General features: G+C 54.1%; 7 protein-coding genes across 7 annotated transcripts; 4 read left to right on the top strand and 3 right to left on the bottom strand.

The window, feature by feature from the left end:
- Window positions 1–212: 212 nt before the first annotated feature.
- QC762_308930 (uncharacterized protein) lies at window positions 213–3,851 on the top strand (the record flags this gene model as incomplete). Its single annotated transcript, XM_062889187.1, has 3 exons — window positions 213–649; window positions 704–2,627; window positions 2,681–3,851. The coding sequence occupies exons 1-3, from the start codon at window positions 490–492 to the stop codon at window positions 3,849–3,851; spliced, it is 3,255 nt and encodes a 1,084-aa protein (XP_062745145.1). The 5' UTR covers window positions 213–489.
- Window positions 3,852–4,095: 244 nt separating this feature from the next.
- Window positions 4,096–8,623, bottom strand: PHO81 (phosphate system positive regulatory protein pho81; the record flags this gene model as incomplete). The annotated part of the gene is given in 5 exon segments (XM_062889186.1): window positions 4,096–4,332; window positions 4,391–7,081; window positions 7,145–7,315; window positions 7,372–8,013; window positions 8,025–8,623. 4 exon segments carry the CDS (start codon window positions 7,456–7,458, stop codon window positions 4,096–4,098), a joined length of 3,186 nt encoding a protein of 1,061 aa, XP_062745144.1. The 5' UTR covers window positions 7,459–8,013; window positions 8,025–8,623.
- A 362-nt stretch (window positions 8,624–8,985) lies between these two features.
- Window positions 8,986–10,783, bottom strand: CUE5 (ubiquitin-binding protein cue5). The gene is made up of 3 exons (XM_062889185.1): window positions 10,577–10,783; window positions 9,523–10,438; window positions 8,986–9,461 (listed from the first exon to the last, which is right to left on the bottom strand). The coding sequence occupies exons 1-3, from the start codon at window positions 10,595–10,597 to the stop codon at window positions 9,058–9,060; spliced, it is 1,341 nt and encodes a 446-aa protein (XP_062745143.1). The 5' UTR covers window positions 10,598–10,783; the 3' UTR covers window positions 8,986–9,057.
- A 67-nt stretch (window positions 10,784–10,850) lies between these two features.
- On the top strand, window positions 10,851–12,152 carry VPS20 (Vacuolar protein sorting-associated protein 20). The gene is made up of 2 exons (XM_062889184.1): window positions 10,851–11,307; window positions 11,365–12,152. The coding sequence occupies exons 1-2, from the start codon at window positions 11,270–11,272 to the stop codon at window positions 11,969–11,971; spliced, it is 645 nt and encodes a 214-aa protein (XP_062745142.1). The 5' UTR covers window positions 10,851–11,269; the 3' UTR covers window positions 11,972–12,152.
- QC762_308890 (uncharacterized protein) lies at window positions 12,069–16,796 on the bottom strand. Its single transcript, XM_062889183.1, has 2 exons — window positions 13,389–16,796; window positions 12,069–13,311 (listed from the first exon to the last, which is right to left on the bottom strand). Exons 1-2 carry the CDS (start codon window positions 13,955–13,957, stop codon window positions 12,375–12,377), a joined length of 1,506 nt encoding a protein of 501 aa, XP_062745140.1. The 5' UTR covers window positions 13,958–16,796; the 3' UTR covers window positions 12,069–12,374.
- Window positions 15,764–15,991, top strand: QC762_0057580 (uncharacterized protein; the record flags this gene model as incomplete). The annotated part of the gene is made up of 2 exons (XM_062883564.1): window positions 15,764–15,882; window positions 15,931–15,991. 2 exons carry the CDS (start codon window positions 15,764–15,766, stop codon window positions 15,989–15,991), a joined length of 180 nt encoding a protein of 59 aa, XP_062745141.1.
- QC762_308880 (uncharacterized protein) lies at window positions 16,553–24,303 on the top strand (the record flags this gene model as incomplete). Its single annotated transcript, XM_062889182.1, has 2 exons — window positions 16,553–22,531; window positions 22,590–24,303. 2 exons carry the CDS (start codon window positions 16,553–16,555, stop codon window positions 22,866–22,868), a joined length of 6,258 nt encoding a protein of 2,085 aa, XP_062745139.1. The 3' UTR covers window positions 22,869–24,303.
- Between the last annotated feature and the right edge of the window lie 1,012 nt (window positions 24,304–25,315).

Below are 25,315 nucleotides of genomic sequence, written 5' to 3'. Positions count from 1 at the left end.
GTTGAAGAAGGCGGGCAGGTTTCCGACAGGCGATTTGTTTATCGACTTTCCGTTCTGGGGTTGGTCTCCCAGCAGCCCGGGTTTTGTATGTACGCCAAGACTGCCCCCACATGTCCCTCGGCCCCGTAGCCGTGAGTGGCTGCGTGGGTGACTTTGCCCCACTAAAAACTTATTACTGATTTCTGGGTTCTGGGGTTCTTCCTATTGAAAGCAAGAATTGCATGAAAGTTGCCTTCGACATCGACTTTCACTCTCACTAATGTGATGTCTTGATTTTCCCCTCAGCCCGTTCTTTCCCAACCCAGACTCTCGTTGGCTTGTTTGGCTGTTTTGCATCGTCTTTGAACGAGTCTTTGAACAAAAGCTCGCGACCTCTTTTCTTTTTGGAATCTCAAAAGTACTTTCATTCTGGATTTTGTCGTTGACAGAAAAACAAGAGAATGATATTGAGACTCGCAAACTCTGCCATTCCAGACACGAGAGACCCAAATGGATGAAAAGCGCGGGACTGGCCACTCGGCTGGGAAGTCGAGGGTGAATGCGAATCGAAGACACCATACTGATGGTGTGGTTGGACGGTTGAGTTATACGCCCGCTCAGCGGGATGGTGCTTTTGGTGAACTGCGCAAGAATCGCGTCGAGGATGAGAGTGAGTTTTGGCAGGCCCCCGAGAAAGTTTTGCGGCTTTGACTAACGAATGCAGCTCCCAACTTTCAGCAAGTGACGCCCTTCAGCCAGTGGTGTCCTCCGAGTAAAGTTGCTGCTCCTCAGTCCAACTTGGGGGGCCCGTGGAGAATCGCCAGGGCGCAAGGGAACTGGCTGACGGAATTTCTTCCCGAGGCTTCCATCACCGAGGATGCGCTCGAAGGTCTATTTATGGAGGAGATCGCCAGCGCCAAAGACAGCACCGAAGCTTCGCCTGTGTCGACAACCTCTCTCTTTTCCGTTGGTGAAATCGCAGATGTGAGGACCGGACGCAATGGCGACGCAGCGATTTCGGTCATGGCTGTGTCGTCTGGAATCTCTGGAAATGTGCTTCGTTTGATCAGCCTCGCTCGAGAAGAGTGGGTTTGGGAGGAGGCTGATGTGACGGCGCGTATCAAGGCACCCGATGCCAGATTCGAGGGAGAGTGGTGTCAGGATGCGACCCCGATTTCTTTGGTCAAGTTTGCTATCAATGCAAGCGGCAGCAAGAACAAGCAGGGGAAAAGCGTCGACATGATTCGCTGGCTTTTGGTTCAGAAAGAAAGCTCGACCACGATATGTGAGCCAGAAGTCCGGGACTTGCCCATGCCTACCCCTGGCCTGGCGACAACATCGAGCCCTACCTCTCAGATATTTATCAATCCCCTGGCGACGATACCAATAAGCCAAACTGGTGGCAGCCCACAGACAGATGTGTGCTTCATCCGTGGGCCGGATCGAAACATACCCCAGCTTGTTATTATCGACCAGTGCGGCTACTGGAGCATATGGGACATCACGGGGCGCCGGGATAATCGACCAAAAAGCTTGACGCCAGTTCTGACGATGTGCGGCAACATGCTGGCAGGCTCCATACCTAAATTGCCGAGCTCGTCGACAAGCTTGGACAAGCCGCACAGGGTTGTCTACTTGGAGGTCGAGGCCGATGAGTCGAGCTCCGATGAGCTTGGGCACCCAAGGCGACCCTTTCTCCTTTTGAACACCGACCAGGCTCTGCATTTGTTTGACATCGAGTCGCAGAATTCACATCCTGTGGCTCTTCCATCGTTTGGAATCGATCATCAGCGCGTCATGGAAGTTGCTCCCGCTCGACTGGACCCTGGACAGTTCTTTGTCTTGACGAACAAGAGTCTACTGTGGATTGCGGCCAAGAAGGGGGCTGATGGCACAGTCAAACCCGACTTTCTCGCGATATGTCCGCACCAAAAAGACAGCAGTGACCCGACTCTGCGGATCGAAGTCTCGGCCGGGACGTTTGTCAATGATGTTTCGGCCTGTTTCGTTTGTGTTTGGTCTGCGCAGGATACGGAGATGAACATTTTCTGGTTTCTCCTGCCGGAATCGGGCACGACGACTGGGTACCATCGTGAGGTCGTCTCGTTGAAGAGCCGTTCGAATTTCGTTGGCCTTGGCATGCTTCCTGTTAAACGCAAGCTGGGGAAGAGGGATACTATCATGCCTTCTGGCAAACGGCTAAGGGATGCGTCCATGAGGTTCTTTCAATTTTTGACTCTCAGTCAAGACATGGAGGTTAGCAGCGCGCTTTGTGTGTGGTCGGATATTGAAGGCGCCGAGATACCTGTCCCAGAGGTTTTGGACAGGGGCGGTAAGAGCAGAGATGCCGAGAAGGAGCTACTGGAACATCTGCACAAGAGGCTTGTTGTTCCAGATGGGTTTGATGAGCTCACTGTCCTTGGCAAACGCAAGATTGAAGAGCCAGACTCGGGGGATGAGAAACCCAAAAGGCTGAAGCTCAACGATTGCAGCCTTGTTGGGCTGCGTTTGGGTATGGATCCTAGTGAATGGCGGAACCGGACGCTTCATCTTGAGAAGATTGAGCCGGCTACTGGTCAGGATCTCAGGTTCCTTCGAGAGGCTGTGGAGAAGGAGAAGGAGGATGGGTATATGCCTAGACATAGCGTGTAGGTTCTTTTCTGGTTGTATATGAACATGTCCACCTACTAACTGTTTCCAGTCTTGAGTTAGCAAAGCCCAGCCATCAGCAATCAGACGATGGACTCATCACTCTTGCTCGCACATGGGCAGACATACAACCAGAACTGCAAGACGATCAGGAAGAGGAAGAATGGCTCTATCCTCCCGAAGCAAGCCGTCCGATCCCCGGCTTCAACCCGGACGACATGGCCCAGAACTTGGGCGAGCTGTTCCCCAAGCCTCGCAAACGAGCGCCGGCAACAGTCAAGAACCGCCGGACCCACATCCTACAAAAGATGGCCGCCGAGATGTTCCTCTCCAACATTTCCGTCTCGGCCGTCCCTCCGTCTTGGGGCAGCACACTAATAACCCCCAACGACAGCCAATCCCAATCCCAATCCCAATCCCAATCCCAATCCCAATCCTTCTCATTCTACTCCTCCTCCCAACCAACCCTCCCCTCCCCCTCCTTCCCCCCCACCCCCTCCAGCCCATCCAAACCATCCCGCGTACCCTCCCAATCAGCCGACCCCGAAGATGAACAGCCACAAGAAGACGTCGTCGCGCTCCGCCTGAGGAAATACGGCTCCATCCCCACCTCGTCCAGCCGCAAGGGCGAATTGTCGGTTGACATCTCCCCCTGGGAAGTGGGCGGCGATCCGGACAACATAAGCTGGCACCTTGGGAAGGATAAGGAAGATATAGAAGCCGAAAAGAGAAAGGATAAACGCTTGAAGAAGATGATGGCCAGACGGCAGCGGGTGGAGAGGTTATCGCAGAGATATTTCGGGGAGGAGTCTTCCGTTTTGGAGGAATCGGCTAGTCAGCAGTTGCTGCCGGGTATTCAACCTAGCAGTCAGCTGGTGTTTAGTCAGGGGGTTGTTGTGCCGGGGTCGCCGGCGGCGTTTTTGAGGAGCCCGACGAGGAAGGGGGTGGTGAGGCCGACGAGTCCGCTGAGGAGGGAGTACAGGATGGGTGGTGGTGGTGGGAGGGAGAGTTCAAGCCAGCAGGGGGTGGGAGTGAGTGGGGGGAGTAGCCAGACGCCTAGTCAGCAGCAGGTACCGCCGACGAGGAGTCAGGTTTTGCCGGGGTTGTTTGGGGGACGGCAGAGTTTTGGTGCGGGAGCAGCGGGGAGGGTGAGGGAGAGTTTGAGCCCGTTTAAGAAGAAGAAGAAGAGGAAGAGTGAGGGTCGGTTGAGTGGGTTTAGGTAGGGGGGCTGAATTACACGGGTGTGTGATCTTGTGAATATTGCAAAGTAATTGATTTGCCGCGAGCTGAACAGCCGAGTGGCGTCAAAAGTGAAGCCCAGATTCGATCCAAGAAGTTTGGGTAGGATGTAATTACAACCGCAAGTTATATCTACAATGGAAAATATAGCCCTTCTACATCTTGCATAATAATACCTCCAAAAGAACATTCGTTACCAACGAGAGTGTGAAAACGAAGATCTCAAAATCAAACATCAATCGACTCACAAAACTTCAAGATCCCATCCCGTTTCAACACCCCATCCACCCCCTTTGGCAACCTCGGAAAAGGATCGGCAACAACACCAAAGATATCCCCTCCCGTTGCTGTAGGGGGTGTGATGCTATCACTCGCAGCAGCAGCAGCAGCAGCAGCAGCAGATTTATCCACCACCAACGCCAGCCCATGACTTTTAATCGCATCCACGAGCGCAGGCACCATGTCCTATCACCAACCGTCAACATCTTTTATCAATCATCATCTTGGGGCGGGGGATACATACCAACAACCTCTCACAACAGACCAACCCCATCAAGTTGTTACTCTGCGCCGTCCTCACCGCATCCTTGACACTAACCCCCTGTCCCTCCTCCCCATCTCCCCCCTTCCCCAAATCGTTACACAAAAATACCGGAAAGTTCGGCTGCTTCCAGTTCAGCGCCGTGCAAACGCTAGCATTGTAACTGCTAAACACCACGCTCCTCCCCCCCCTCCCCGGGCCACTCCTCTGCGCACGTGCGTGGTCAAACACTACTGTCAAGATCGCATCAACAAAAGCGTTCAGATCAGCACTGAGGCCGTGGCCGGCGCCGGTGAGGGGGAGCATCCTCTCCCGCTCAGCTGGTGTGGGGTATAAAACCTGGATGTTGACGTGCATTCCTTTCGGCAAGAGAGACAACGCCTCGTGAAGTGTTGTTCCCCCTGCCGAGGCGAGGATTTTGTGGACAGAGGGGATGTCGTCTGGTAGTGCGGCGGCAAGAGAAGGGCCGGTTACGGTCCTGAACTGGGAGAGTGTTAACCTCGACACGGGGATGTCAATCCCCGCAGTGCAAGGGACCGTCCATTGGGGCCAGAGGACCGGGATGCCATCTGAGGTGTGCTGGACATAAATCCGGACAAAGTCGCCGGTTAGAGAGGACCCGGTGACAAAGGTGGTGTTGGGCATGGCCGGGGTGGTGGCGGGCATGGAGGGGGTGTCGAATTGGGAGGTTGCCTTCCAGTAGGTCTCAAAGTCGGTTATCTCGAGGGGTTTTCCTTGGAAGGGCTTGATGACCTGGGCGTGGAAGCTGATTTGCCCGATCGCGCGGAGGCGGGGGTCGAAGAGAGGGAGGCAGCAGCTGCCCGAGTTGGAGTTTAGCAAGGCGCGGAATGTGTTGGGGAGGGCGACGGTTTTGGCGATGACCTTTGCGCCGTAGGCCGGGAAGACGTCAAAGTCTAGGGTGAAAGAGTCGAGGTTGTCAATCTGAAAAGAGACGAGCCGGGTGTCTTCTTGGAAGGGGAGCATGATGTTCTTGGGGATGACATCCGAAACCTTGGAGGAGATGGTGAGGCGGGCGGCGGGGTATTTGCTGTCGTGGAAGAAGACGAGGGGCTGGTCGCCGTCAAAGTTGATTTGGACGACGGTTTTGTTGTCGAGGAAGTTGTGGCCGTAACGGCGTAGTGGGATGATTGGCGGTGGGAGCTCGAGGACCGGGATGGCGTCCACGTCGAGAGACATGGGGATGGGGGCGCTGCTGCTGGCCATGGGGGCCAAGGGGGCCGCTACTTGCCGTGCCAGTGGGCTGGACGTCTTGTCTTTGCTGAGCGGCGTGAGGAGCTTCATGCACTCCAGATGACCCTCCCAGGCTGCATAGTACATTGCCGGAAGGTCCTTTTCGTCCAGAATGTTTGGGTCGGCGCCCACATTCAGCAGGGCCTGAAGACAAGGAACGTTCCCTTCGCTCGCCGCGTGTACCAACGGTGTCCAGCCATACAGCTTGTCAATCTGGTCCAAGTCCGCCCCGTAGTTCTGGAGCAGCAGCAACAACTCGGGCGTCTGGCCCGACCTAGCCACCAAATGCTGAGGGTAAAGCCCCTCGGCATCAGCCAATATCCTCGCCCCGTGCTTCAGCAACAGCTCGGCAACAGCCAACGACCCATGCTCACAAGCCAGATTCAACGGCACATGATCCGTGTCCGACACCGGATCCAACCTCGCCTCCCTCTCCAACAGCCTCCCCACACACTCCAGATGCCCATGCACGATCGCGTGAATCAGCGGCGTATAGTTGTCATGATCAATCAAGTTGATCGTCTCTGGCGCCCCCGCGAGCAACTTGTCCAGCATATCCAGCCTCCCATGAATGCTCGCATAATGCAACGGCACCCGCCCATAAACATCCGTCCGGTCCACCGCCACCCCCTTAGCAAGCCCATACTCCAGCACAAACCCGTTCCCATATATCGCCGCCTGATGTAGACAATTCCTCTCGTTGATATCATCCTCGCTCTGAATATCCACCAACCCCGTCTCCAACAGCACATGCAGCGCCTCCAACGGACCCTCATTGATGCTCGCGAGAAAAGTCCTAGTCACCCGCTCCATCATGACCATGTTCTGCTGCTGCTGCTGTCTCTCGTCCCCACCAGCAGCCCTCATCCGCCCGAGCAAATCCCTCAACCCCTCCAAATTCCCACTCAGCACCGTATCAAGCAGCAGCGTGTCCGCATCCCCCTCGTCCGTCCCAAGCAGATGCTGACTACTGACAATATGCCCTGCGGTCGTCCCCGTCTCATGAAAGCTCAAATTCTCCCCATCCGCCCACGCCCCCAGCTCCTGCAGGCTCGTCGTGGCCTGATCACTCAGCTCACTGATCACCGTCGCGTTGAAAAAAGGCTGCACCTCCACCGCCCGGCTCAGATACAGCTCCTTGGTCTTGGACTTGCTCGTCTTGTCCCACTTCTTCAGAATCTTGGAAAAGGCAGTCCCGTTGATCTCGACAAACTGCTGGAGCTTGTTGAGGTCGTTGGCGAATTGTTGAAAACCTTCCTGCAGAGTGGTGAACTTTGCCGAGCGCCGGGACAGGTTGTTCCCCCCGCCCTGCTGATGGCGGGACTGGAGAACCTTTTTCTTGTCGAGGAGCGTCTTGAGCCGGATCTTGAGCTCGGCTTCTTTTTGGAGGTAGAAGGCGTTGACCTTTTCTAGTTCTCTTTCCTAGACTCGGACTCAGCTTCTGGGGGGGGGGCAATATGTAGGGAAAAAGGTGGTGAGCTTTACCAGTTGAAAAAAGAATGTGGCCTTGTTGGCTTGGAGGGCGGCTTGCGAGTCGAGGTGCTCCAACCCGCCGCTGATGCTGCCCGGTGTGGCAGCACAAAAGCCGGTTGCCTGAACGCCGGTGGCGCCATTCTGAGACTGGAGGACTGGTGTTGCCGAGAGTTTTTTGATGAGCTATAACTCACGTCAGTCATGTCCAAATCTCAACAGTAAGACCGAGTGAGGAATACCTTCTTGAGTGCCTTGTAATTCGTAAAACTGGCGGCATACTCGGGCACCTCGAGCTGCCGTTTTTGAATCTGTTTCCCGAATTTCATCCTGTTCGTCGTTGTTTCTGACTTGAGGCTTTTGAAAAACCCCTTTGTGAAAATCAAGGTGGACGGTGGTGGTGAGTGTGGTGTGTGTATGTGTGACCCCAACCAACCCAACAGACTTCCCGTCTCAGTCTTTTTTGCAATGCCCCAAAAAATAAACACTCCGGGGAAACTATCTTATAGAGACAAAACCCAACCCGCACGTGGTCTCAGAAAAAACAAAAGTGAGGAGTTGTTGCTCGTCTAAGCAACGATATGGGGAATAAGATCCGGTGTTGGTGTGGACAAGGGGTGGATGGTGGGCCGGGGGCGTGTGTGGGTGGTGGTGTCGTTTTTGATAACCTACCTAGATAGTAATAGCAGCTGAGAAAGACGTTGGGCGGCGGACTGGCTGGGCTCCCTGTAATTGTGGTGGGATGGACCAGTCTGATATAAAGACTCTTTCCCTTTTCTGCAAGTTTTTTGCTGTCTCGTCTCGCCGAGTCCAAAATACCGGTTTATGGTCCCTGTGACGAAGATAAAGTTTTGCCAAGTTCGGGTTTTGGCTGCTGGTTACGGCTGCTAGTTACTAGGTACCACAGCAGGTTGAGGTGGGAGGAAGAAAGACAAAGTGTAGTTGTAGTTAAGAACGGGCGGGCCGTCAATCGGTTATTAGGGGGGGGGGGGGTGGGCGTGCCGGATCTCGGTCACAGGGGGTTTCGGAGGCGCTGGAATCGGGGTGCCAAGATCCGCCTAGCACGTCTCTTTCACGCCCCGGCAGATCGGGTATCGTCCAACAACAACAACAACAACCACAACCACAGGCGGAATCCTCCATATCGTCTACTAACGAGTACCAGACCAAAGGCTTATCCTCTCCCCTCATTCCCATTCCCAGGGTCCCGGGCAAATGTCTTGGTGTTGGCTTGGGTCGTCAGACAGTTGCATAAGGTACACAAAACCCTCTCCTACTGTCTCCCACGAGTCAGGGATCCTGATGACACTGTTTTGACTAATAAGACCATATAGATAAACTAGCTACCTACATACATATATTCAGAGAGAAGATACAGAGCTGCAAAGCTGAGCTGTCATAGCTGCCATCGGAAGATGAACCTGGAGTTCCGTCTGATACGAGATGTCCGAGACAACGGCATTCCCAAACTGGTCTTCCAGATCTCTTGTCATATGATCTCTCCGATTCTCTGAAGAAAAAAAAAAAATCCTCTCGCGTGCGTGGTCACCACTCCAAGGTAACTCTTCATGTTCAACGAACCTCCAGCACGAACCAATGAGAAGCTTCCATCTCGCCATGTGCTTGCATCCGTTTGTCGTTGCAAGGCTGATGCAACAAAAAATGGGCAAGGGAAAGCTCGCGTGGAAACAGCTCCAGTCGAGTGCGGGGGCAAACCTGCAGGTGAGGGGCATGTCAAAACGAGGGGCAATGCTTGTTGAAGCATTTTGGCAGGTATTGAATTACCATACCATACATTCATTCAGTACAGAGAACAATGTTGACACAATGAGCTGTTGTAGCCAAGACTTAGAATGACATGAAAATTAAACTTCCCAACTTCCCAGCTTCCCAACCCCAAACTACCTAATCATCCCTACTACGTACACCTATTTGCTCCCGCTCCCAGCCTTGGTCTTATCATCCACCAGACTGTCAGCCATGGCATCAGCCGTCGCCTGTCTCAGCCTTTCACTATCCTCCAGCTTAATCTCCTTCTTGTCCTTGACCTCCCTCTCGTCGTCGCTATCCCCCAGACTAAAGGGGTCATTGTCCGCAATCGGGTTAGGCTCAACAGCAGAGAGAGGCTGCCACTTGCTCGGCTTGCTCCCACCCGGTGCCGCCGCCGCATCCTGGGCCTTCACCTTGGGGGAGGCATTGTAAGCGTCAATGTCCTCCACCTTGTCACTAAACGCCACTTTCCTGCCCTCATGAGACCGGGGCGACTTGGAAGGCGGGGGTGGTCTGAACACATTGGCGTTGCTGCCAAACTGTCTCTGGTTCTGAACAGGGGCTGTAGCATGCGTCAGTGTCCTCATTGCAAGACCACGATTAATCCCGTAGAATAAACTTACTGCCGTCGCTGTGAAACTTCATCCCCGCAAAATCATCACTCAACAGCTCTGGATCAGCATCATACCGATCATAATCCGCACTCCTCCGCGTCTGGTTCTGATCCCTAGTGGGTCTCCCCCCGGCAAGCGGATTGCTGCTGCTGCCGGCACTCCCCTCCGCCCGCCGGCGCTCCTCCTCCTGCTCATCAAAATGCTCATCAATCTTCTTCTTGAAGTCCGTAAACCACGTGTTGACCTTGGTCTGCGTCTCCAAAAACCCCTTCTTCAACTGCTCCTTGATGACGGGAAGATCGTCATCAAGAAAACTATGCTCCCGCTCATCCTGGCTTGGGCGCAGACCAGTCTGCTGCCTTCCGCGGGGCACCGGACCCCCGCCCCGACCGGGGTGGCCACCTCTCTCACCCCCTCTGTTCGCCGTCCTGGCCTCGTAGGCACCGACGTTCTCAAAGTGCTCCGCCAGCTGCCGGGCATATCTCTCATCTGCCTCGAGCTGTTCCTGGGCCGTGGTGGTAGGTCCGTGAGCGGCAGCGACGGGCCTCGGGGGCTGGGGAGGGGGTTGCTCGTTCTGGGCAACGGCGTCAGGGTCCGTCATTTCGAGGAGTGCATTGAACGCCGGCTCGATCTGCCCTCGGCTGGCTGTCAGGACCGCCTTGATGACGGCCATGTCGATGGTGGGGAAGGCCTCCTTGAGCATCTGCTGGTTCTGCTGCGTCTCGTTCACGGCGGGCCGGGGTGGCTGCGGGGGAGGGACCTCGCCGACGGGGGAGGTTGCTGAGGCTGAAGTGGTGGGGACATTTCTGGTGGTGGTGGTGGTGTTGTCGTCGTTGTTGATGATGCCGGCCTCTTGAATATCGTCGTCGTCCATCTCGAGGGGTCTTGCGGTGGTGGGCGATTCCGGTTGTGGCGGGACCTTGTTCTTGAACGGGTAGATAGTTAGAAGAAGCTTTTAGAGAGACGAGAAAAGAAGGAGGCATGAAGCCACCCGGGGTAAGTGTTTCATGGATATGGACGTTTTTGAGCTCCCGTCCCTGGGAGAATGCGGCGTATCACTTACAGCGTCGGTTGGAGCAGACATGGTTCCGGTTGTGAGCGAGTGGGTGTATCTCGAGATGAGAAGTGTCCTTCAAAACTTCGGTTCTTGCTAAGACTTGACGAGGAACAAGGAAGTTATTTCTGCCAAATTTCTTGTAATTGCCAGAATCAGGGGAGTTGACCCCTTGGAATGCTGTCGCATGTGAGCTCTTGGGGGGGTGGCCAGCGAGATTACGTAGCCCCTCATGCGACCCACCTGAGCCACACGGGTTGACGACGTTATCGATAAGCCTTCCCTCCTCTGCAAAGTCACCATGTACATTTGAGCTTTACCTCATCGCGTCTATGTTTGGCATTAGTTTATTGTAAACAAGCTGTTGAACTCGCTTTCTAGTTTTGACACATAGCGACAAGACGTTAGTGTAGTCTCAAGCACCTCAATCCCTACCTCCACGAGCTGCCATCTCGCTGCCAAGAGCCGACTCCTCTGTACCCCAGACTTGATCGCCGCTGATAAGCAATCGCCAGTGACGTCTCACCTCCAGAGCGCACGCAACCAAGCAACCGCATTCGTTGTTTAGTATCGCATTCTTGATTCTTGAGCACAACACACTTCGATAGTTTCAATCGCTGCTGGGCAGCCCTTTTCCGCCTATAATTGCCGCCATCACTATAGCCTCTTCTAACCCCCTCACACACCTCCATAGTAGACACAATGGGCGGCAACTCGAGCAAGATAACAGCCCAAGACCAGTACGTCCCCTCCACCCCCTCCCGCTCCCGCATCTACTCGCTAACCCTCCCCCGCAGAGCAATCTACGACCTCAAACTCCAACGCGATCGCCTCCACCAATACCAACGCCGCATAACCCTTCTCACCTCCCGGGAAACCGAAATCGCCCGCGCCCTCCTCGCCCAAAACAACCGTCCCCGCGCCCTCCTCGCCCTCCGCCGAAAGAAATACCAAGAATCCCTCCTCGCCAAAACCGACCAGCAACTCGAGCAGCTAGAAAAATTGGTATCTTCTGTAGAATTCGCACTCATCCAAAAAGACGTCGTCTTTGGGTTGCAGCAGGGGACAAAAGTCCTCAAAGAAATCCACGCCGAGATGGGCGGGATCGACAAGGTGGAAAAACTGATGGGGGAGACGGCGGAGGAGGTCGAGTACCAGAGGGAGGTGAGCGAGATGTTGGGGGGCAGGATCAGTGTCCAGGATGAGGAGGAGGTGGAGGAGGAGTTGGCTGCGTTGGAGAGGGAGTTGGGAGAACCAAAGAAGAAGAAGGAGGAGACTCCTAGTAGGGTGGTGGTGGAGGGGGAGTTGCCTGATGTGCCGGGGACGGAGTTGCCTGCTGGAGAGCAGAGGCAGGAGGGGGTCAAGAAACCGGTTGCTGAGAGGAGGGAGGCGGTTGCTGCTTGAACGGGGGCAGACTCTTATAGAATGGCGTTTTCTGGGTAGGGTTGATTTTTGGCCTTGATATGCACGCGCGCAAAACGCCTTGCATGGATGAATGGCGTTGGAGTTACGGTCGGCTGGATGGTTGAGGAAGTTACATATCTGCGAGTTATATATCACCCTGTTGATGACCACATGAGCATCAGATACCCATCATTCTCACTTCAGTTCATGATGATTAGTATCTCTGCTTTTGATCCCTGCATGAGTCTCCAAACTCCCATCTTCACTCGCTAACCCGACCCCATAGCTTTGTTGTCCTGTTTTCAATAACCACCAGATACGCCGTTTCAAAAACCAATATAAACAAATCGCTAATTACCATTTATGCCCGTTTGACGCTCTCAGTTCAATGTCCTGTTAATAATCATGAATCCACCTCCATCGCCTCCCCTGCCCCTACTACTTCCTCCTGTTGTTGCTGCTGACTCTTCACCAGCCTCGCCAAACACCCCGGACAATTATGAATCGTCTCGTGGGCATAAATATCGCAATCAATGCAAAAATGCTCCTCACACACTGGACATTTATACCTCCCGCTCTCGCTCACCCCGGCCTTGATCGCCTCTGGCAACAACCCTGGCGTCGGTGCCGTTACAGTATTCGTCTTTGCAGGCACCTCCCCTCTGCCTTTTGCCTTGGCGATATTGGCTGCTGTCTGCCCCCCAACACCGGAAGACTCCTTCACCTTCAACTTGATCTTTGGCGGCGCAGCCTTCGGGACAGGCGGGAAGGGCGTCTGGCAGGAAAAACACGCCACCGACTTCTTTGCTTCTGTCCACGGAACCGCCACCCATGATTTGAGGGGAAAAAGGTGGTGATACGATCTCGCCAGGTGAATGGACAATATCAGCGTCAGTCCGCAAACGGGACAAGACGCGGGTAACCGGCAGACTTTGATTCTACACCTCGTGCAGGTGTACCCTTCTCTTGTTGGTTTGTTGTGGCAGGCGCAGAGGGAGACAAAATCTTTTGATGCGAGGGAGCGGGAGGGGAAGCCCATCATGAGGAGGGAGGCGTTTGATTGCTCTGCCTCGTGGGTGACGGGGGGTGTCGTGGCGGCGAGGAAGAGCTCGCGAAAGTGCTGCTCGTGGAGGGCGATGCGGTATTGGGAGTCGTCGTTGTCGTTTGTGCGGGCGCAGAGCTCGGCGCAGATGGCTACCTGGGCGGCGAGGCCGATGATGGAGACGCGGATGCGGTCGGCAATGAGGGAGGTGATGGTGTCGGAGATGTCGCCTGGGTCCGAGGAGAGGAGGGCGCCGTAGATGATGAGGACTTCGCGGGTGCCGTGGGAGGGGGTGTGGCTGTGAGGAAGGGAATGAATGGTCAGCTGTGGTTGTCATAAACCAGACAAAGAGGTGAGGGGGGGGGGGCAGTTTACTATAAGTGACCTCGACACATTTCGAGGGCATTTTGAAGACTTGGGTTCCCAATAGGGTCCTTAAGCGCCCACTGCCTCAGCTTCTCAATGTGCTCGACTGGGTTCCCACTCATGTCGCTGATCCTGACGGCAATACCATCGCGCATCCCGATGATCCCCAGCTGACTGATTGGATTCTGCTGAAAGAATGTGTTCACAAATTCCATAGCGTAGGAGAAGGTGAGGGCGAAGCGGTTCGGAAGCAGGTCCTTCTCTGCCATCGCGATGCTCATGTCCAACACCAACACCATGTGCCGTATTATTCCACGCTGGATCGGTGTGGTATCCCGCATCAACCGCCGGCGTTTCTCGGCCTCGATCAACTCGGCCACTGTGATGCTGCCATCTTCGGCAATGGCAACCTCGTCCCAGGCTCGGTGGACTTCTTCCCAGGCTGCTTTGCGGGTTCCCTTGCCCTTCTGGCCACCTTTTCCTTTTCCGCCATCTTTCGATCGTGTACCGTAGACGCTGTCGACTCCGGCATCGTCACCAGAGAGGTCCCCGACATATTCGTCGTCGGAGTCGGCCATCGTGGGGTTCGTGATAAATTTGTATGTTGAGCAGTTGGAGATAGGACGGCGAGGCTGTCGAAGGTTACTTGAGAAGCTCAGGAACCCGCAGCAGCCTCGCAGATTCAGTGGGGCAGCATGAAACTGACGTGACCAATGGAAACGTAAAATATGGTTCCGAAAATAGTGGGGCCTATCGGCTGCGGGCGCTGCCAGAAAGGCGACCCACACCTCCGGCTCTGTTAGAATTATCCGGCTCAAGTCCGGCCGGTAGATAGTGCAGCGCAGCACCAACGGGTCTTGGCCCCCACCGGCCAGGAAAATGACCGATGGATTTTCCTAGTTTTTATTTTGAATGAGAGACTTTTTTAATCACAACCTCACCGGTACCAGACATGCTGGTTCATTAGAGGTCGTCGACGCAGGTCTCCATGGTTCGGCATGGATATGATGATGACGAATTGTCGGATCATGGTCCTGTCCACGTGAGGCTGTGTTGATATATTGCAAAATTCTTCACCACCACCACCTCACACCACCACCCGTCACTATGTAAGCATTCCCCGACGTCGGTCATCAGATCGGTGGTTCCAATCGATCGGGAGATGGCCAAGAAATCTCCCGGATCAAAACGCCCGCTGAGGCTGCCGGGCTGCCGATTTTCCTGCGAACGAGGCAGCGAGGTTTTCTGAAATATAAAAAAGTGAGGATGTGGTCAGGCACAACTGCAGGACTGTGCGAAAGACGTGTCTCAGCACGGTGTGAGGCTTGTACCCAAACCGACGAATCAGGCCGGCCGTGCCCTTGCAGCGCATGGTTGCCCCGCCCTCTCATCGGTTATCCCTGGCGCCGTTGACGTAATGTTCCACTGGGGGATCCGATATGGAAATCTTCCATGGGTCGTCAGCGGGATCAAATCAGCCCAAAAGAAATTTTCCCATCTTGGAGAAGGTACGGGACCGGGGGATTTTGGGTTTTGGGTCACTCGGTCATAACCGTCCGTGCCGCCACTTGTCAAGCACCATCGACGATTGCGATCACGATTTGGTTCGATGATTCCTTGCATAGTTCAGTCGATCTTTTGTACCTTTTTAAAGCTTGTGAGAGCCGGGGAGTCGGCCCAATATGGAAGCTCCGGGATATCGACTCGAGGCGGTGGGATTGAGGGAGGGGGCATGCGAGGTGGGGTGCGTAACTGCGTACTTTGTACTGCGTAGGATCGGGGAGCAAGCCATGGTCGCCGACGGGACGGAACTGCAATCTGCAGAAGCCTTCCTTCCTTCCTGTAAGAGTGACTTGTGCCGTTTGCTGTGGTGTACGGAGTAATGTGTGCTGTACCCTTTGCTGTGCGCTGTTGTGCTGTTGTGCTATGCTTGCTGCTGCGTTCGTCCTAGTTTCCCCAGAAAATGCCAGCTGAAATGCCAAATTCCGCTGGAAGCGACATTATCGACCTCGACACCTGTCCAATCGTATCCCCGAGCGCGCGTATTTCTTGCAGCCTCTGGAGGCCGAAATGGCCTCACTTTGTCAGATTGGTCCCAGTAGTCTGGCCAGCTCATTGTACAGGACCCCTCAGCCACGTCTTGTCAATGCATTATTGGACCCTGATCGAGTCAATCTGGCATCCCGTCCATCGGATGGGAGGGAGAGAGGGGTTGGGGGGAGGGGGGGGGGGAGAGGACCCCCATATACATAACCACGGCGGCAGCGGACACCTGGCCGAGGAAGCGACATGGGGCAGTGGCACCGAGCAAGTGAAAGCAAGGCACGAAGCGCCATCCTCCCTGCGAGGGCCCTGTTACCCACCGGCCAGCTTTAATAAATGTGATGTGCAACCCGACCCAATGCTCCCACTCACTGCCTCCATATCTTGTGAAAAGGCATCAGTTGTTGAGAGAAAAGCCAGAGGCACTCAGTTCGTATCCAAAGGGCAAGTGTAGTTATCGGTAAGATACGTAGTGTAATCTGTATCGGAGAGGTCATCAATCTGTCAGTCCCGGCAGTCAGGGCGTCTCGCAAGGGTTCGCGTTGTCTCGCATGTCGCCGCCGCCTTGACCAGCAGCATAACGTCATAGTCCCCTTTCGGGCCACTGGGGTGTTTGCTGCCAACTTCTAAACCCACCCACCGGGCGACGCGCGCTTCCTGATTCCCAATTTCGAATTCCACCCACCTCTACGCACACGCACACACCAAACCAAACCAAACCAAACTCAGTCATCACACACACAACACACACACACACACACACTCTCTCTCTCTCTCTCTCGCACCCGACACCACGATCCCCCCTTCCAAGGTTTTTGCCAGTCTAATTCCCCAGACAGACCAGACCAGGACAACCGCCGCCCGTTTCAGCCTCTGCTCAGACCCATCCATCATCACACGCAGCCCAGCCATTGCTTTGACTTCACTTGTGGCCCATTTTCGTCTCATGTTTTTGATGTGCTAGGGGAGGAGAAAGGAAGGTTGCTCTTTTATCTCGTCGAGGGCTCCCACAGCGGATGCATGCACGACTGCCGACCCGAACCTGCGCGGCCGCCTATACTACCATCGACGTCACTGCTGGGATTTTTTAGCTCCCAGGAGGCAACCGCATCATCAGCCTGAATGAGGGAATGCGAAGGAGAGGTCACAAACCACGACAAGCCAAGGTAAAATCTGCCTCACGACGATCCAAGAAGGCGGCTGAGCTGAAGAGGACAAGGTCGAATCCTCCCACAACGACTACGACGACAATCCCACCAGATATCACGGGTGTCGCTACTGCTGAAGAGACTGCTGTGACCAGGAGTGGTGTTGCTGATTCCAGTGAAGCTGACGATAGTAATGGTGGTACAATCTTGCGTGGCACTGTGTCGCTGATTGCAAAACTACAACAACAAATGACGGGGGATCTGGGGAGCAGCAGAGGGTTCCAGCCATCTGCCACCCCTGATCCGCTTTCTCAGAACCTGGGAAACAAAGCGTTAAAGTTCAAGGAGAGATATGACCGAGTGGACGAAACACAACAAGGAGTATCACCAACCAGTCCACCCAGGCCGCGCGATAACGACACCACGCCAAGAAATGAGATTGGTCCTGCACAGGTTAAGCAGGGTAGGGCAGGAAAGCTCGGTGGTCAGGCGGAGCCGAGGGACGCTCAGCGGAAGTTGGACGAGTACCGGGAAAATCTAGCTCGACATATCGAGAGACGAGAGGCTCCTTCGAGAGGTGAGGCTCTCGCCATGCCTGGACCCGTTCGCGTCTCTCCTATTCAGGAGGAGATCTCACCACCAGCAATGTTCCATTCGTCCGGCTCAGACGCCACCCTGACATCGTCTACCGAGTCCGGTAATACTGTTCGAGGAGGATATACACCCGGCCCGGTGGCCGGCACGCCTTCCTATCCCTTTCCTCGCATGGCTCCTCCAAGTATGATACCACCATCGATACACCGGCCGTTCACGACGCTCTCGCCAACCGTGCCGCCCAAAGGTCCCCAGCATGGTTTTGATATCTTCAAAGGCCAGGACAGCTTTCTTTCGAACCCATCCACCCCGGCGTCGGCCACCACGTTTCTGCCCCCAGGATATTCCCAGTCTACGGAAGAGCAGTATGAGTTCCCAAGTCCTAACCTTTATGACCTTACATTGATGCTTGCCGCGGAACCGGGACTGGATGCGTGGTGGAACACGGTGGTGCAGATCATGGTTGATGTGTACAAGGCTGAAAGGGTCACACTGGCTGTTCCAGCAGATTCAACCGATATTGAAAACGTTCCATGGGGCCAAAAGGCGACTTACAATGCTCACAGGGAGGATGTTTTAAGCCTGGGTTATCTCGCCAAGGGGTCGAGTCTTATGCCGAGCAGTGTCGACGATCTTTCCGAAGGCCTTTCCCATCCTCCAGAGTCACCGACACAACAGCAGCAGCCGCCGGCCCGCCCGGGGTTGCAAAGCAGGCATTCCTACACTTCGTACGAGGACAGAAAGGAAGCACGCACTGCGGCCAACGAACGAGCGCCCCAGCCTGCCTCTCGACGACCTCATTTTCTTTCTAGGAGCAAAACAAGTCATGCGGCTCCCACACTCGAAGTTCATGACGATCTTGACGACCACAACACCACTGCTCTGAACCGGCAGGCTCTGGAGGAACACGATGCATTGGAGGAACAACAGCAACAGGATATTCCAAGCTGGGAGGCGCCCATTACAGCGCCGAGAAAGGGGAATGGCAAAATCTTGAATGTCCTGCAAGCGCTTGACTACGAGGCCGACCCGTTGATCGATCACAATGGGGTAATGCGGGTATTAGAGCGTGGCCGGGTTGTAGCGCTCACGAGGAACTACCCCTATCTTGCTCCAGGGTCAGCAGAGTACAAAGTGCCAGAGCCCAAAACACCCGCCCGGCCAAAATCCCCCGAGGGTACCCGCAAATCCGGGAGAAGGCCTCGGTCTGATTCTGCCTCCAAGCTTTCGTCGCTTCTCAGTAGCGCCACCACCTTCTCGCCAGCCATGAACAGAGCTCCCAAAGTCGGGTTGGACAAGAAGGGGTCTGGTGCTGGGTCCCGGATGGATGAAGACAGGCCAAAAGCAGCCAACCCACGCTACGAGGAATATGAGCAAACTCCACCATCACCCTGGTCGCAGTCCCCAGCCCCCTCGCCTGCGGTGCGGGCTGATCCTAATGAGAACCCGTTCTTCACCGACGCCATGGTGGACGAGGACTCTTTCAATCCTGCCTCTGCTCCTGTGGATTATACGGACATAAGGCCGCCCGAAGCGATCGGGATGGATAACTCATGGACTGTGCTGCACATTCCCCTGACGCACGTGCTCCTATCCAAACCGAATCCGACTTTCAAGCTTGATCCTTCTCTTATGGAGCAGAAGATATCCGCGCGGAACAGATCCGGGGATGCTTCTGCGATTCCCAATTCCTCACCGGAAAGACCTCCCAAGGAGAAACACGCGCCAATCGCAATCCTATCGATTCTGAGCCCCATCATCCCGTATCCTTCCAATTTTCGCCACTCTCTCGACCATCTCGCCCCCCATCTCGCCACATCCTTCTCCTTGTGTCGTCACTACACGAACCTCGAGATTGAACTGAATGGGCTGCAAAAGAGGCGGCCACAAACCGCAGGCTTTGGCGCTCTGGGTCCAGATGGAAGACCACTTGCCGACCCGACTGCCCTCGCTTCACTGGCGTATGCCGAGGACGCAACTAGAGGTTCGTTGGCCGGCAGTATCACCAGTCCAAGTGACTACTCTGGGCCTTCTCGTAGTACGGCTGGCTCACCAGCAGGAACTCCCGGGTGGGAGCCAACGGCAATGGGATTGTTGAGGGGTGGACCTACTGCCAGCCCTGCCCCAGTGAACGCAGACAGCTACTTTAGCTCGGTATCGAAAATGGGAGCTGGGACTCAGCGTCCCACACGGGACTCGAGAGAGGCTGAGAGAAGATCGTCATCGAGGCTGTCGGGGGGCAAACAAGATGCAGCTTTGCTCAGCCCAGGACAGCCTGAGGTGATCGATGGTGCCCGTCGAAGCTCGGAAGAATCCAGGAGGCCGGGTGCCAAAGAGCTCAAGGATTCCTCCAATGAGAAAATCAGTGCGGGGGTGGGGGATAAGAAACAACAGTTTCCTGGGACTCCAGGGGCAGCCCGTCCCCATACCCAGCTTCACTCGTACGGTGCCGATTTTGCGGCTACTTTTCAATCTCTTCCTCCGAGCTCCACCATTAGCAGAGGCTCTGGCTCGGTAGCAGCACCTTCGAGGGCCGGGTCGTTGTCCCAGGGCGAGATGACACCGCCGTCGGACAAGCTAAAAGGTCTCATCTTGGACTCTTTACCGGCTCACGTCTTTGTCGCTCTCCCGCAAACAGGTGAAATAGTCTGGGTCAACAGCAGGTTCCTTTCGTATCGGGGCCAAACATCTGGCGATCTAGCGGCCGATCCCTGGGGGAGCATACACCCTGACGACCGGGACGAGTATCTCAAGTTCTGGAGCCAGTCAGTAAGGACAGGTGAGCAGTTTTCGAGAACAGTGCGCATCCGGCGGTTTGACGGTGCCTATCGGTGGTTCTACGCCAGGGCTGTCGCCTCCAAGGACAAGAGAGGTGTCATCATGCAGTTCCTGGGCTCCTACATGGACATTCACGATCAACACATTGCGGAGCTCCGGGCTGCGCGTCAAGAGGAAATCGAAGTGTCGGAAGCCAAGCATCGACTGCTCGCCAACCTAATTCCCCAGATCATCTTTACCGCCACCGAAGACGAGGGGATCACCTTCGCCAACGAACAGTGGCTGTCCTACACAGGCCAAACGTTTGAGGATGTCCTGGGTCTTGGCTTCATGGACTTTGTTCATCCTGACGATCTTGCAAAGTGCCAAATCCCCCCGGAGAGGTCACCAAGTCCTCTTTTCAAAAATGAGAACAAAGGCCACGCGCACTCTATCTCGATTGACAGGATGTCTATCAAGTCTGCCAAATCGACAAGGCCCTCGAGCACCGCCCCCGATGCCAACATTCGCGGCATCCACCAGGCGCTGTCCCGACATAACAGCTCGAGCAGCGGTTCGGTCTACGAGCTCTCGACTGCCAATCTTACCGAGCTTGCCAGGAAGGGCGTGATTCGCGTTTCGACCGACAGCAGCGGGCGGCTCTCGTACACCACCGAGATACGGTTGCGCTCTAAGAGCGGCGAGTACCGGTGGCATCTCGTACGCTGTGTTGAGATCGATAACGTCGACTTTGGTAATGGTGTCAGTTCCTTCTTTGGGTCGGCCACGGACATCAACGACTTGAAACTGCTCGAGACGAAGCTGAAGGAGGCTATGGACTCAAAGAGTCGCTTCCTCAGCAACATGTCTCACGAGATCAGGACGCCTCTCATCGGCATATCCGGCATGGTCAGCTTTTTGCAGGACACGACACTGAACGAAGAGCAGCGCGATTACACCAACACGATCCAGACCAGCGCCAACAGCTTGCTGATGATTATCAACGACATTTTGGACCTGTCCAAGGTGGATGCGGGGATGATGAAGTTGAACTTTGAGTGGTTCCACACCCGGTCGCTGATCGAGGATGTGAATGAGCTGGTGTCGACCATGGCCATTGCGAAGCGTCTGGAACTCAACTATGTTGTGGAAGAGGACGTTCCGGCGTGGGTCAAGGGAGACAAGGTCCGTATCCGCCAGGTCCTGCTCAATGTCATCGGCAATGCTATCAAATTCACCAGTCAGGGGGAGGTTTTCAGTCGGTGTAAAGTCATCGTCCCTGAGGGTGTCGAGCTCGGGGAAGCTGAGATTATGCTGGAGTTTTCTGTGATTGACACGGGCAGGGGCTTTACCGAGCAGGAGGCTGAGCTGATCTTCAAGCCCTTCAGTCAGATCGATGGAAGCAGCACTAGACAGCACGGCGGAAGCGGACTCGGGCTGGTCATTTCGCGCCAGCTGGCTGAGCTGCATGGTGGCACCATGAACGGCACGGCCGTGCCTGGCAAGGGGTCCACGTTTACGTTCACGGCGAGATTTGGGCTGCCGACTGACACGGACCATCCCGATGGCTCGGCGGTTCCTCAACCGACACCTGGGCTCATGCGGGAGGTTAGCGTAAGCTCGACAGAGTCTGCCGTGCGGGATTCCTTCCAGCATGTGCAGGCCATCAGCCCGCAGACGACAGACTCGGCATACAGGTCACCGACCATGGCTTCTAGTGGTAGCTCGGAGCTTTCCGGAGCCTCTGGTCGGACTCAAACTACCGAGAGGTCGTCGCTATCTTCTGTCAGCGGACTGGCTCGTTTCAGTGAAGCTGCTCGAGCTAGCGGGCAGGACCTGTCGCAGATGAAGTTGGAGATGCCGGCCCACCGGATATCTCCAGGTACTACCCCGATACCCCTGGACTCGAAACGGCCAAGTGTTGTGGCCAACTATCGCCCGCCCTTGTACTCTATCTTGATCATCTGCCCTCAAACGCACAGCCGGGAGGCGACTACCAAGCACATTGAGCAGACGCTGCCCAAGGACGTCCCCCATCAGATCGTTGCGGTATCATCTGTGGATGAGGCCCGCGGCTTGATCGGTGGTGAGGAGTCGGTGAATTTCACGCACATTGTTGTCAACCTGCCCACGCCTGAAGATATTATCAGTCTGATGGACAGGATTTCGGGATCGAGCATGCTGGGCAAGACCAGCATTCTTATTCTTTCGGACTCGGTCCAGCGACAGGCAGTCATCAAGCAGGTAGCGGGCACAAAGTATGACGACATGCTCTCCGACGGCAAGGTGACCTATATCTACAAGCCAGTCAAACCGTCGAGGTTTGCCGTGATTTTCGACCCGGGCAAGGAGCGCGATCTGAGTATTGATCGGAACCGCTCGACGGCACAGCAGTTGGTAGAATTTCAACGACAGAGCTACGTTGATATGGAAAGGCGCATGGGCAACAAGGGGTACAAGGTGCTGCTGGTGGAGGATAACCCGGTTAATCAAAAGGTCTTGTCAAAGTATCTGAAGAGGGTTGGAGTGGAGGTGGAACTGGCGGCGGATGGGGTCGAGTGCACTGATATGGTGTTTGGGAGGGGGAGAGGGTATTATTCGTTGATTCTGGTATGTCTTCTTGTCTCGTCACTTTTTTATTTTTTTCCCATCACTAACCACTGAACAGTGCGACCTCCACATGCCCAGAAAAGACGGGTATCAAGCCTGCAGGGAGATTAGAGCGTGGGAAATTCAGCACCTGATGGAGGACGAGAGGACCGGGAGGAGCTTTGTTCCAACAAACCAGAACCCAAACAACAAGAACAGGACGCTGCCGATTATTGCGCTCAGCGCGAATGTCATGAGCGACGTGCAGGAAAAGTGTGTGGAGGCTGGGTTTAGCGACTATGTGGCGAAGCCGATGGATTTTATTAATTTGAACCAGGCGCTGTCCAAGTTTTTTTGAGGAAGGAGGGGGGGGGGAATAAGGGGATGATGGGATGGGAGTGGAACAAGTTGGAATTACTATCAGGGAATTATTCGATTACATTATGGCAACACACAACAACGAAACAAGGGAATGGGAGGGTTTTTTTGTTTTTGGGAATCAATGATTATCATTAGGACAGGGTATTTATTTGTCTGGGCTTTTGGGCAGGTTTAGGCAAGGGAGGGAGGGAGGGATAGTTGGTGTAAAACTTTTTTCTTTGTCTTGAGTTTTTTCTACAACAGGCATCTCATGATGTTTTGTTTTATTCGTTCAACCCTTTTTATTTTCCTGTATGCGTTTTTGTTTTTTGGTGTGTTATATGCATGATATCCCAGGGTGTATTTGGGTTTTGGGTTTTTTTGGGTTTTTATTTATGATTGGTGTTTGTGTTGATGGGGAGGAGAAGTTAAGAGAAAGGGGGGGGTTGGGAAGGGTTTCATTTCTTATACGCTTTCTTCTTTTAGTTGTTATACATCCATCCTCACTTACTTGCTTACTCACTTACTTACTTACTCACTTACTTACTTACTTACTTACTTGCTCATCAATCATCATGGTGGAAAGAAAAATATCGCTTTCATAATGAAAAACCGGGCAGGAATTTGGCAAGGGAAAAGAAAAGGGATGTAGGTACCTAGCATTATAGCGTGTTTTTGGTGTGTGTTGATTAGGAAACAAGAGAGAGATATGAACATTGGGATTCTGTTTTGATGGGATATCTGTGTGTTTAGTAGTGGTGAGGGGTTGGTACTTTTGGGATGTGGTGAGAAAAGGGGGAGGTGGGAGGAAGGTGAGGGAGGGGTGGTTTGGGGGGGTTATATCTCGGGTGTAGTTGTTAAGGTTGAGATATGGGGTTTGTAGTTGGGTTGGATGACAGTCGTTGTCTTATACCAGCCCGAGGCGGGATGAGTAACTGCCGAGAATTATCAGAAGAATGAAGGGAAAGGACAGTTCAAGTCGACGACTACGACGCAGCATAGTGGTGTATATATTCTCGCCAACTCCCCTTTCTTTTATTTCCTGTTAAAACGATCGTTCATCGAGTCGTGCGCAGCAGTAGTCCTCTGCTAATAGACCTTCTGCAGCCGGCACATAGGACCTTGGTGGTGATTTACCGCCATTCCCACTCCCAAGCGGGCTCTTACACGGGCTACGAAAGATCTCCTTGATGGTCAGTGCCTATCTGGCTCTTTCGAAAGACGGAGCAAAACCCTAAGCCGGAGCATGCTCTCGCGTGGGCCGTGTTTTGCTGGAGGCGCTGTGGAATTCAATCCTCCTCGTCGTGGCACCCAGGTCTAGAAGCTCTGGATAACCGGCTGCGGGCAAGCCCACTGCAGCTTCAACGCCCGCACCATGAATAAGTGGCCAGCTTTGTGTCTCTGTTGGTCATCCAAAAACTTATCCAAGACCCACAAGAATAAAACCCGAATTCTTAACCCAAAATCTAAAAGGAATTACAACTCCCTATCTCCCAGCATACCATTCACTCCCTTCTTGACAACTACCCCTCTACCCTTCCTCATCTACCAACGTAATTTTACTAGAAGAAGCGGAGTCTGGGTCTTGTCCTCGTGACGTCTTGGATGAGTCTGGGTTGGGTCTGGGTTGGGTCTGGGTTGGGTCTGGGGTAGGTTTATTTGTATTAGAGTCCGGGTTATTAGATGCTATTTTCTCGTTTTAATATGAATGTTTATCGTCTGGGTCCTTTAAGTTAAAACTCGTTTAGAAATCTCCAAACAGGGTTTGCAGGTACCTGTATACAACATGCCACCTCGAAAGTCATTAGCAAAGCGCATGTAAAAGACAGCTCTTCAAACTCTAGGTGTCCTATAAAACCCCGACCTGCACTCATCCTTCCCACCCAACTCTTCCTCGCAATGCATATAGGTATTTGTCTCGAATCATGGGCAAAAGTCTTTCCGGAGTCAAGATACCGAGAAGCCTCACAGCCCCCATCAGGTCTTCATCGTCAGGGGGTCCCCATGTGTTGATTGCATGCCCTCTTCACCAGGTGTGGACTTGTGCGGTATTCGGCAATGTCCTATCTGAGCCAGCTGATGTTGAAATTGGAAGTCATCTTCTGTCAGACTTTGTTGTGTTTCTAGAACAGTCACTGTGTCATTTCTCTCCTGAATCCGGGGGTGTCTTGGGTTGGTCCTATTGGTAATTGTTCGGTGCGCGGAGGCAAGAGTGTCGATGAGTAGCTGATGGGATGGTGCTGAGGGAAGCACGTATCTACCTACTTACCTAAGGTAGCAAGATTCCAAAGAGATTAAAGATAAAATTCCTCGCATTTATACTTTCTAGGTATGGAGTTTGGCAGTGAGTGGTGCATAGGTACGGCAAGGAAATCGCATAAGTCGAGAAACCATCGAACTTGAAAAAGTCCAGTTCAAGCCAGATTCAGTCAGCTCGAATGGCCA

The sequence above is a fragment of the Podospora pseudocomata genome, chromosome 3 (assembly GCF_035222375.1).
Source record: "Podospora pseudocomata strain CBS 415.72m chromosome 3, whole genome shotgun sequence".
In the NCBI taxonomy this organism is placed as follows: Eukaryota; Fungi; Ascomycota; class Sordariomycetes; order Sordariales; family Podosporaceae; genus Podospora; species Podospora pseudocomata.
This window is presented reverse-complemented; position numbering and strand designations above follow the sequence as displayed.